This window comes from Cannabis sativa, chromosome 7 (genome assembly GCF_029168945.1).
Source record: "Cannabis sativa cultivar Pink pepper isolate KNU-18-1 chromosome 7, ASM2916894v1, whole genome shotgun sequence".
In the NCBI taxonomy this organism is placed as follows: domain Eukaryota; kingdom Viridiplantae; phylum Streptophyta; class Magnoliopsida; order Rosales; family Cannabaceae; genus Cannabis; species Cannabis sativa.
The window spans coordinates 2,401,519-2,410,751 of record NC_083607.1 but is presented as its reverse complement, the minus strand read 5'-3'; the positions used below and the strand labels follow the sequence as shown (position 1 = coordinate 2,410,751).

The 9,233-nt window shown below is 30.9% G+C and overlaps 1 protein-coding gene across 2 annotated transcripts; it reads left to right on the top strand.

Annotated features, from left to right (window-relative positions):
- Positions 1-1,188: 1,188 nt before the first annotated feature.
- On the top strand, positions 1,189-4,501 carry LOC115698202 (protein WHAT'S THIS FACTOR 1 homolog, chloroplastic). 2 transcript variants are annotated; one of them, XM_030625393.2, is made up of 4 exons: positions 1,189-1,408; positions 1,897-2,018; positions 2,670-3,932; positions 4,142-4,501. In XM_030625393.2, the coding sequence occupies exon 3, from the start codon at positions 2,696-2,698 to the stop codon at positions 3,893-3,895; it is 1,200 nt and encodes a 399-aa protein (XP_030481253.2). In that variant the 5' UTR covers positions 1,189-1,408; positions 1,897-2,018; positions 2,670-2,695; the 3' UTR covers positions 3,896-3,932; positions 4,142-4,501. The 2 variants fall into 2 exon arrangements, with proteins under 2 accessions (XP_030481253.2, XP_030481255.2); XM_030625395.2 differs by lacking the exon at positions 1,897-2,018 and having other exon boundaries at positions 1,218-1,408.
- Positions 4,502-9,233: the final 4,732 nt, after the last annotated feature.

Genomic DNA, 9,233 nt, shown 5'->3' with positions numbered 1-9,233 from the left:
CTAGTTCATTGGATTCTGAACAACACCATTCGGATGATCATGCTGGATATATGATGGCTAGTTCATTGGATTCTGAACAACACCATTCGGATGATCATGCTATTGTTGAGTGGTGGAGGAAGCTATGGAGATTGAAGGTACCCCCAAAGATTAAACATTTTTTTTGGAAGCTTGCTCACAACTGGCTACCATCTAATGCTGTTTTGGCTAAACGTGGGGTTCCATCAGGGTTGTGTGTGTTCGATGCTCTAGTCAAGCTACTGAATCCATTGGTCATGCCTTGTGGGAGTGTACGACAAGTAAAAAGTTTTTGCGTGTGAGTGGTTTTCTGCAGGATTTGAAACGGTTTGAGGGGGAGGATCACTTGTCATTCCTTATGCGCCTGGCCAGGGAGTGGGATAAGAAAAAATTTGAGTTCTTTCTGGTACTATTGTGGCAGATATGGAATGTTAGGAACTCTGTGGTTCATGGTGGCTGTAGTCCTAATTCGGGGGATATGGTTGAGTGGTGTGGTAGTTATCTAGCTGAATTTAGAGGGGATAGGGGTGGCAGTAAATCGAGGGAGCCGAGGTCAGTTCAGAGATGGACGCCTCCTTGTGCGAGTCAAGTGAAGATTAATGTCGATGCGGGGGTTAAACAGGGTGGTACATGTTCGGGTTTAGGCTGTGTCGTCCGGGACTTGGCTGGAGCGGTTCGGTATGTTGTAGCAATTATAGTGCAGCAGGAGCTTCCTCCTTTGCAGCTGGAGTTGATGGCGATTCACAGGGGTATTCAAATGGGTATACATCAGAGGTATGATCAGTTTAGCATTGAATCTGATTGTCTACAGGCGGTCCAATTAATCCAAAAAAAGGAGGACGGATATCGAGACATAGATGGCTTGCTGAATCAAATTAGATCTCTAATTTGTCATGGTAATTTTGTTGGTATCTCATTTGTATTTCGCGAGGCCAACCGAATTGCTCATGAATTAGCCAATTATGCTTTGGTTCACAAGGTTAGTGCCATATGGATTGGGATCATTCCTCCTTGTGCTCATCAAGCTGTGTTGCTTGATGTGCTGAATCCTGTGTAATGATGTTTGTTAATGCAAGAACTGTTTCAAAAAAAAAAAAACATAAAATCATTAAAATTTTACAAAAAAAATAGTACTTTACCTAATTATTTCAATTTTAAAATTATTGTCATTATAATTTGTAGAAATAAATTTAAGAAAATGAGTGACAATGTTAAAAAAAATAAAAAATAAAAATTTTAGGTGTTTTATTTAAAAATCCTTAAAAGAAAATTTGATCCTTCACTCACTCTCCCCTGACCGGCGTCGCCACCGCCACCGCCACCGCCACGGCGAGTCCCAACCTTGTTTCTCGTGGTTCCTCCTCCAATCACTTCTCCGCTGAATTATTAGGTAAAATCAGTGTCCTTTCATCTCTAAGTTTGGTTTTTGTTCATGTTTATTCTTATGCATTCGATCACTTCACTTCACTTGTGTGTTTCTCAAGTGAGAGTGTTGTTTGCATTATGGTTTGTAATTAGTTGTTCTTGGTGTGATTCACTGTGATACGTATCTGATTTTGTTTATTTCTGATCTCTTCTTTGTAATTGCTTGTTCTTGGTTGCTCACTATGTGTTTGTTAAAATGCCTCAAAAGTTATTAGCTTGTGATTACTTTATGTTTATGTTTGATTAAATATATATTCTAAAGATTGTTTGAATTATCTCTCATCAATCTTTGATTTTGATCTCATCTGTCTGTAATATGATAAAACCATGACCAAGGATGAGTATGAGAATTTTTGTTCATTTCTTTAATCTTTTCAGATATGTATATTGGTTTATATATAGATGTGATGGTTCATAGTATGCCCAAATTTTCTTACTAATTTTTCCATGTAGTATCATCCTGCAATGGAAGTTTGCTAGAAGGAATTAAGCAAACTCACATCGAAATCAGTACTCTTGTCGAAAAAGATAGTCTATTTGTTTCTGGAGGGTTTCAAGGAGAACTTATTTGCAAGGTGAATTTTATTCTGGGTCTTTTGTTTTTAATGATTTGAATGTACTGATTGGTTGGTTACTTGTAGTCTTACCATGTATTGATTTAAGATTCTGCATTGAATGACTTTTTGCACTGCTGCAGTGTTAAGTCTATGTATTTGTGGTCTTTGTTGTTTGAAAACTTTCTTGTTTTGTTGGAATGTCTTTGGATTATTCAAATGTTATAATCAATTCTGAAGGAATGTTTGAATACTAAACTTTTGTTCCACAAGAGCTTATTACTTATCACCACTTTCAGTCAATCTGATTTTTATTCAGTTTTCTTACTGGCTTGTCCTTCAATTGTCTTCTAAGAACTATTGAATTTCTTCTTAAAGCTTTAAAACCAGTAAAGAAGACCCTTGCTCCTTGTTTTTTATTGGAACGCAACATCTTGATCGTTCTAGATTTAGCTACCGAACCAAGACCTTTGTAAGGAGAGTTCTAAGAAAACTTAGATTTAGTGTGATAATATGGCAGATATTTTATGGTACATGTACTTTTTAGAGATTGGTTGGGGTCAAAATGAGAATGGTTTATGATACAATTTCGGTTTAAATTGTTTTTGAAAATGATATGTATTTATTGAACACTCCTTCCTCCATTTCTCTCTCAAACTTGAGATTTTGCAGATTGTTGGAGAGCTCATTTTCCAAATATGCTACTCAAAACCCGAACTATTTGCTCATACTTACCAAAACTCACACAGCTCTTAACATCCCATACAAACCCTGGATTCAACCTTCAAGCAAAAGCTATTTCGAGTCTGAAAGTGGTATGGCGTAAGGATGTTAAACTAGACCATGCCATAGAGAAGGACAAACACTTCAAGCTCTGTTCCCGGGTTGTGAGGGAGGTCCTTAACGAACCGGGTCAAGTAATTCCACTTCGGTACCTCGAGAAACGCCGCGAAAGATTACGCCTTAACATCAAAGCTAGAACCTTCCTCACCAATTACCCTGGTTTATTTGATGTTTATTATGATAGGATCAAACCCAAGACCGCACCAGTTCAGTTTCTCCGTGTTAGTAATAAGCTTAAACTATTTCTCGAAGAAGAGGAAAGGATTGTCACAAAAAATGAGCCTTTGATTGTGTCTAAATTGTGCAAATTGTTGATGATGTCCAAAGATAGGGTTCTCAGTGCAGATAAATTGGTTCATGTGAAGAGAGAATTTGGTTTCCCGAATGATTTTTTGGTCAATTTGGTGCCCAAATATTCACAGTATTTTAGGTTAGTAGGGTCTCCAGGTGAAGGGAAATCGTTTCTGGAATTGGTTTCATGGAACCCCGAGTTTGCAAAATCGGTAATTGAGCAGAGATCAGAGGAGGAATCAAGGGTGACCGGAATCAGGCCTCGGCCTAATTTCTATTACAAGCTTCCATCGGGGTTTTTCTTGAGAAAGGAAATGAGGGAATGGGTTAGGGACTGGATGGAGCTAGATTATGTATCGCCTTACGATGATATCTCACATTTGGGTCAAGCATCACAGGAAATGGAGAAGAGGACGGTTGGGGTTTTCCACGAGCTGTTGTCATTGTCCATACACAAGAGAATTCCAGTACCAATACTTGGGAAGTTTGGCGATGAGTACCGATTTTCAAATGCTTTCTCGAGCGTGTTCACAAGGCACTCTGGGATTTTCTATATGTCTTTGAAAGGTGGGATAAAGACGGCAGTGCTGAGGGAGGCTTACAAGGGTGATGAATTGATCGACCGAGATCCATTGCTTGAGATAAAGGATAAATTTGTGGAGCTATTGGAAGAAGGGCGGCAAGAGAGAGCAGAACAGTTGAGATTGCAAAGAGAGGAGATTGAGAAGGATATGGAAGTGACGGCTATAAGGATTGAAGAGTAGAAGAAGAAAGCTGACTTTTTGAAACCGAAACAGATCAGTAAGTGGTGTGCAGTATGTTCATTAACAATGTGGTTGAATTTGAGATTTTTAATGAAAGATGGCTGTGCTACTACACCAAAGTTTCAAGCTTTGCTAAATCTCTAGTTGGATATATAGTCATTTAAATTGAATATCTTGCTATACCTCATAATTCTCTTTGTACCTTATGCTGATATACTACTTTTTTGTTCTCACAATTTTTTATAGTTTGAAACCAACTGTTCTACCTTTAGCTGAATCGAGCACCCGGCGCCTGACATTTTGAGATGTCCTTTAGGAGCTGAAGCCATTAAGGTTGAACTCGAGAAGCTTTCCTTTGGAAACTCTTTGGTAAGTTTCGATATTTCTCAGGATTTGAATGGATAATCCTTACCTGTTACAGCTCTGACCTGGATTGTATGATATCCATTTCTTCTATTTGGTTTTGATTGAATGGTTATAGAGATTTACGGGGATGAGACAATAGTGGGGTTAGACTTAGAATGTGGGAAATGGTTGAATCATTGAAATATTATCTTTCCTTTTTTAAAGGAAAATTTTCATTAATCTCATGCATTTGTCCATGAATTTATGCTATATATATATATATATATATATATATCTATTCTATATAAAGTGTGCCTATATAACTAAAATTCTTAGTTTATGAGAAATTTATGGGTAAAATAATAAAATATCATTTATATATATATATATAATAAAATAATAATAAAACAAATTCTATTAATATTTGAATTGATATTTAGCATATTTCAACTCTATATATAATCACAACTATAACTCTAGAAATTAAAAATATATATATAAAATAATCATCCATTTTATTTATATTATTTAGAATAATTCATTGTGGTTCAAGATCACAATGAACAGAAAAAGTTGCAAAAACACAAATGTAGTTCAAAATCATAGTAAACTAAGAAAGAATGAGAAGAGATTATTAAGCATTAAATATTCTCAGTAAACACACTCAAAGAATCGCATTGAGAGAGGAAAAAAAAGAATACCAATTGTGATATATATATAAATAAATAAAAGCGAAGAATATTATATAATTATTTATATTCTATATAAAGTGTGTCTATATAACAGGAGAAATTCATGGGTGACTTTTTATTTATATTAAAAATAAAATGATTTATTAATAAAAATAAAATAGTTTATTAATTTTGAAAATACAATTTTAAAAATTAAAAAGTAAAAACCAAACCAAACAGATTTTTTAAAACTACCAACCAATCAAAAATTTTCGTGTGGACTCATCTTTTAAATTTTCAGAAACAGAAAACTTTTTTGAATTTTAAACTAATCAAGCCTTTGTATATATGTACAGTTTGATAATAGATATATATGGGGTGGATTTTTAAATAAATTTAATTTTGTAGGTGAAAAAAAATGACAAAATTAGTTGTAAATCACAAAGAGATAATTGAGGTTGAAAGGATGAGTAGGGAACCGAATATAGTTTATGATCGTAGATGTATATTTATATTAAAAATAAAATGATTTATTAATAAAAATAAAATAGTTTATGAGAAATTCATGGTTTAAAATATTTAATTTGATATCTTAATTATTAATAAACAATACCATAAATATACATCTTCGATCATATAAGAATTTTATTCTAAAACTATACGATCATAGATTAAGTGGTCAAGGTCCAAAGAAAAATAATAATTTCTTAAAATCTGAAATCAAGACACGAAAAACAGAAACTAATTGAATAGGACTCTATTCAATTGAGGTGTCGACCATGCATGGTAAGTAAAAAGCTATATATTAAATTTTATGCCATGATACAATTAAAAATTAAATAAGAATTTACTACTATTTATATATTATATATATATATATATTGCTAAAGATGCAAAAGTATTGCATTTATATATCCCACGATGTTTTAAAAATACTTTGAAAAGTTCATCTTGAATTAATTATTAATATGTAATAAAAAATATTAGTTATTATACTATTACTTCAAACAAAGGAAAGTTCTAGCGGTGCTTCTACTTTCTAATCATAAACCTCAATTTTGGCTTCTTTAACCAGTTGCCACACACAACTTACTTACTCTGAATTTATAACCATTTACAATTTTTTAACACTCAAAAAGTTACTGAGTTTGTTTTCTATAGCTCTACTTATTAAGGTAGAAAAATATTTTTAGATTGACTCCATTCTGTTTATTAAATGAATTATTTTCAAGTTAACACATTAACTTAAAAATGACACAATGATGACCTACTACAAAGTATACACTTATATTCATTCTATTTATTGAGAATCAAAACTTCAATTTTCTTCACTAGATTAGCCAGAGACACATAATATTTGGACATAAACACAGGACACAATATTATAACTCAAACTCAGAAACACTTAGTCGAAACTTGAATGAATAATGCCACTCTTTTAAGTTTTAAGACTGTATATGACTAGACAATTATGGTTATTGTATTATTATTCCTGCTACATAGTTGATCATTTTTAGATTTTTGATGTGAAATTTCGTATTGTGAGCTTTTTAGAGTTTCTTATAGACTTTAATGAGTAATAGATTTATATAATTATACCTGGAATAAATTTTCATAATGTTGTTTGGTGGATTCCTATTTTGTTATTAGGGAACATAATATTATTATTCGTTAGGTCTGTCACAATTATTATTAAGTGAGAATGAATCAATTTAAAAACCTTTTACTATATTGAAAGGTGAGATTGATTTTAATATGAGCTTAGTTATATTTAATTTTATTTTGTATATCTATTGTTTTATTTGAAAATAGGTGAATAAATGACTACACTATATACAACAATTAAGGACATCACTCCAACTACAGAAAGTTGGAAGAATAAAATGAGAGTGTTAAAAAAGTTGAAAAGCGGAATAAGAGTTCACCACTCAAATATCAAAAGTTTAATGTTAGCAGACAAAAAAGTATACAATCAGTTAATTTACTGTTGAAATTGTCAATACTGTACTAATAAATGCTATATTTTCTGAATTTTGCCTGTACTCGCGTTGCAACAAATTATTATTTCATAAATATTTTTTTTCCTTAAAAATGAACACAGGGTAATGATATTGAACCTAATAACTAATAATATTTTTTTTAATTTTTAATTGTATCACTTTTTAATAACGTAGAAAAAGACTAGCATAAAATTTAGTATACGTGCCTCGCACGTAACTTTTTACTAGTATATATCTATTCTATATAAAGTGTGTCTATATAACTGAAATTCTTGGTTTATGAGAAATTCATGGGTGACTTTTTATTTTTATTTAATAAAATAATAAAATATTATTTATATATAATAAAATAATAATAAAAAAAATCTCATTAATATTTGAATTGATATTTGAACTGATATTGAATATTCGAGAATCACAACCCATTTAAGAAGAAAACAACCGAAGATTTGATACGGAGAGGAGATTTGAGCAAACAATCGTTTATTTCAACTCAAGTTTTCACAAAAAAAAAATAAATATTGCAGTGGTTTTCCAACTTTCTCCATTTGAATATCAAAATACAATAGAGCTTCCTTGTCCTGTTTAAATTTCTCCATTTCAAATCAAAATTCGTCAAAGGGAAACTTATTAATGATTCTTACATGGTCTTTGTATCATTTTTCAAATTGATGATTCACACCAATTTTTTCCCAGCCATTAAAAACTTTTTGGCTATGACAATTACTGCACATACAATCAGTTAGGATTAATCATTGATGGTTGGTCTGATGTGATGATAAATGAAACTCAATTTATTATAATAAAAAAATAAAAGAAGAAAAAGATAAATGTACCGTCACGTACCGAGACCACGAATGAGATCAAAATTCACGTCTGCGATGTGTTGAATCTTAGGCCAACCTTTTCCTTCTTTCTCACACCGTTTTTGTACCAAAGGACATCCACTAATTAATTGACAATTTAGTAAGGGAATTAGGCAGCCCTTCTTTTGGCAAGCACCGCAATCTTTCACATTTAAAAATTATCAATGTCTGAAGCGATGTGAGTTGTTGAAAGGCTTTTCCATTTAGGGTCTCAAGCTTACAACAATCGGAAATGTCAAGTGTCTTCAGATTGGTCGGAAGGAGCCCTTCGTCGTTGGGAAAAGAATATAGAAATTAGATGTGAAAATTAGTTTGTATGGTGTGGGTCATCGACTAATCATATTTTCATTATTTTTATTTACTCATATAGTCATATTATTTTCATTTGGAAGCATTGTATAGTTCACTTTTAAGCCTTTGGATGATTATATAATAGCTCAAGTTTTGTTTATGTTTAGTTACTATATTACAAAGGCATTTTTCACTGCTTTTATGATGATATTCTTCAGGGGTTTTGATGTATTAGTAGTGCTTTTAAGCATACTTGAGTTGGTTCTTCAAGCTGACAAGAAACCAGACATAATCCTTTGTCTCAATTGACAAACCATTATGGATATTTTTTTTTTTTTTTTGCAATTATATTATCATGATTTCTCAAATTGTTATATTAAATAATTACATCTTTTTAGGTTGCAACAACATAATTTTAATTACTTTAATTTACATAAAAATAACTCCACACAATAATAAAAAATTAGTTTTTCTTGAATAAATTACTTTATTAAAAAAATTCAATTAGACTATGATAATAAATTAAATTATATAATTATTTATTAAACCATTCTCAGTTAAATTATAAAGTACTTAACATAAAACTAAATATACGTCCATTTGCACGTGTACTTAGTTTGTGATTCTTTTGTTTTTTCTTAGTTTACTTTTTATTAGACTTTTACTTTACTTCTATATTGATTATTGTAAATAATTGAGTATGACTCTCTTAGCTAATTTTGCGATAAGCATCATTTTTTTTATAACAAACACCTCTAATTGACTTATTTGATATGTATATCTTTCTTTTTTAATAAAAATAAATTATTTTTTATTTTGTATTGATATTAGGAATGTTTTAGTACTTAAGCACTTAACGGCAACTAAAGATATGAAAATGAAAATCTCAAATAAAATAATTACACAATATAGAGATTACAATTTCTCTCTAAGATCATCTCTAAGTTATTATTGTGTGTATATGTATTTTTTTTTTATCCATATTCATATATAAGATTCTATATATTATATATATATATATATAAATATTTATCTAATTTTTTTTTTTTTTTCACAAAAGAAAGAATTATGAAACTTTCTTAAATACTGATATATTACATCCAATGTTTATTTTGAATTGTCAAAATTATAAAATACATTATTTAAATATACATAATAATACTCT

Bases quoted from the DNA above. Each gene is read 5' to 3' on its own strand.
- LOC115698202 (XM_030625393.2), top strand. From the start codon at position 2,696: ATGCTACTCAAAACCCGAACTATTTGCTCATACTTACCAAAACTCACA.